Source organism: Lemur catta, chromosome 14 (assembly GCF_020740605.2).
Source record: "Lemur catta isolate mLemCat1 chromosome 14, mLemCat1.pri, whole genome shotgun sequence".
In the NCBI taxonomy this organism is placed as follows: Eukaryota; Metazoa; Chordata; class Mammalia; order Primates; family Lemuridae; genus Lemur; species Lemur catta.
The window spans coordinates 2,115,001-2,117,500 of NC_059141.1; the positions used below are offsets into that span (position 1 = coordinate 2,115,001).

General features: G+C 47.4%; 1 protein-coding gene across 1 annotated transcript in view; it reads left to right on the forward strand.

Moving 5' to 3' along the window:
* EBF3 (EBF transcription factor 3) overlaps positions 1–2,500 on the forward strand; it is a 116,493-nt gene that overhangs the window by 104,214 nt on the left and 9,779 nt on the right. The window contains exon 11 of the mRNA XM_045567989.1: positions 2,009–2,097. Coding sequence (XP_045423945.1) covers positions 2,009–2,097 — 89 coding nt within the window. The remainder of the gene's footprint in view (positions 1–2,008; positions 2,098–2,500) is intronic.

Genomic DNA, 2,500 nt, shown 5'->3' on the forward strand with positions numbered 1-2,500 from the left:
GTGCCGTGCTTGTTCTTGGCAGCGCACTCGAGACGTAAGTGCTCTTTGGGCTCAATTGAGAGGTGAGAGGGGCCCTCGTTTTCGTACTGCTTTCAGATATTTTTGGTCATAGAGGAAGAATATCAATTCAACTGAAACACTGGAAAATGTCTCTCCCAGAATGAGAGTGTATGGTTATTACAAGCCATAAAGCTTCTGAAAGCTCGCATTAGAGCGTCTCTCACCTGTCAGGGCATTTGCATGAAATCAATGGCGGCCACCCATCTATCTCTTCTGATCACCTTTCATGAGGCCGATTCATTAAGTCAAACAGTCATGGTGATTAGCTGGGAGAGAGGAGAAACCTGACGTGTTAGAAATGCACAGTGGGCCATCTTTTTTGTTCCCTGATCAAGAGACGTCATACTTTAATTCTTCTCGGACCAAGTCGCGTGGTGAGGCTGGAGCGGCCGCCCGTGCGCCCGGCTGCCCAGACTGCGCCTCGCCTGACACCCTTGCCCGGGCCTAGGCAGAGACATGACAAATTGTCCCCCAAGTCAACGCTGACAGCTTCTGATGATTAATGGTCTGATTATGAAGTGGTTTTACACATATAGAATTTACATCACAGAGAGTTAGAAATTTTGCCATGTCACATACGCCGAGGCATTTTGAAGAGCTTTACTATTTGCAAAGAAAAAAGAGGGCAAAATCCCAGCAAAAGCCATGTCATGTAAAATCAATACATCGGATCAATGCTTTATTAACAAGAAAATGTCTTACTTCACATTCCTGTGCGGACCTTTGTCTCCGGGATGTATGATGGAATGTCAAATCATATTGTGGCCCTCAACTTTCGGGCGTATTATTGAGTGTACATGCGAGGCTTTCTGCGTTGCTTACAAGACACGCCAACAGCCCAAGCACTGGAGGATAATGGTGACCAATTATTTTGGAGAGCACTTCTAAAGGCGGCCCCCGACCTTCCTCTCAGGAAGCCACAGCCTTTGTGTTCCCTGCACTGTGCAGACCTGCTGAGCTGGGTGGTGTTAATCATCAAGTTACTAATGAGTGATGGCCCAGGTTGCGGGTGGAGTCATGAATAGATGGCGGCAGGTCTTATTAGTCTCCGAAAAGCCCCTGATTTATGTCGTGCCACGCACTGTGGAGTTACTCCATGGAAAACGATATCTACATCAAGAAGTAATGTACTCTAATAAGTATTTTCATCTTAACTCGCGTTCCCGGGCCTCCGGGCTCAGTTTTTGTTGGAGTCAGGCAGAGCCATAATAAAGCCCGATGGCTCCTTATAAAGCTTGTTAAACACAGTGTGTGCAGCCGGATGGAGTCCCGGCCATGATTCATGCACTGTACACGGCGCATGTGCCGCTGATTTATGGCTGCACACAGTTCATAGTCAAAATTACAATTTGAGGGATAAAAAGATTAATTACTATTTGTGGCCGGCAATTTTGTGAGGCTGGTGGATTGCAGCTGTAGAATGATAGTGCTCTACATCAGTTTGTAGTCAGCCATTCACAGATTATTAAAGCTTTGCAAGAATAAGTGTTCCTTCTGCCTGGTTTGTGCTCAGGCAATATGCTAGACAAAAAAGGACCACAGGGATAAATCTGGGGTAGCAATAGCTGGACATATGTCATAATTGCCAGTTTCCCATAAATCTCGGCTGGTACGGAAGGCACGGTGTGATGCAGACATCACTTCATGACGCTGGAGATGGCTCTACGTGGCCCCAAGACCTGTAACTTTCTGTCTGCACCACCATTTTTACAATATATCAAGTCACCCTTTGACATTCTTCTAGTCTAATTATAGAGCAGAAATAATCATTGCTTTCGTGTGCAAAAGAAAGGGGGGGGACTCTATTCCTTAAGACACAGCTAGCATTCAGGGGTGCTTGCCGTAGCATCGGAGAAGAACTACACGTTTATTTGTGAGCGTGCAATAAACAATTAATGGATGACATAAAAGTAATTAACCTGATCTACATTTCTGTGTCCTGTTGCAGCCCTTAATGAACCCACCATAGATTACGGCTTTCAGAGGTTGCAGAAAGTGATCCCAAGACATCCGGGTGATCCCGAAAGGTTACCCAAGGTCAGTAAAAGAGCAGGCAGCGCTCTGCTCACGGTGGGGCCGCCACGGGGCTGGTTCTGGTTTGGGGGCAGCAGGCGCTCTGGGAAGGCGGGACCTCAGATGCCCCAAACCCTGCACCCACGGCAGGGCCGACAGGTGTGAGGAGGTTCCCAGGCCTGGCCCGCTGCAGAGGTGGGCGAAGGGTGAGACATGGGGTGAGACATGGGGTGTGTGGCTCCAGTTTTACATTCTCTCTCCAAAGACCACCTTTTTAAGGGAAGAAAGAACGGCTTTTCTGATAACAAATATTTTGGATTCTGCGAGGGGGACGTAAACTTCCTCGTAATGAAATAGTTCAATTAAACATTTTCCACTCCAGTAGCCCGAGCTGATTTCCATCTAAGCAGCCCCAGTCTGATCTGTG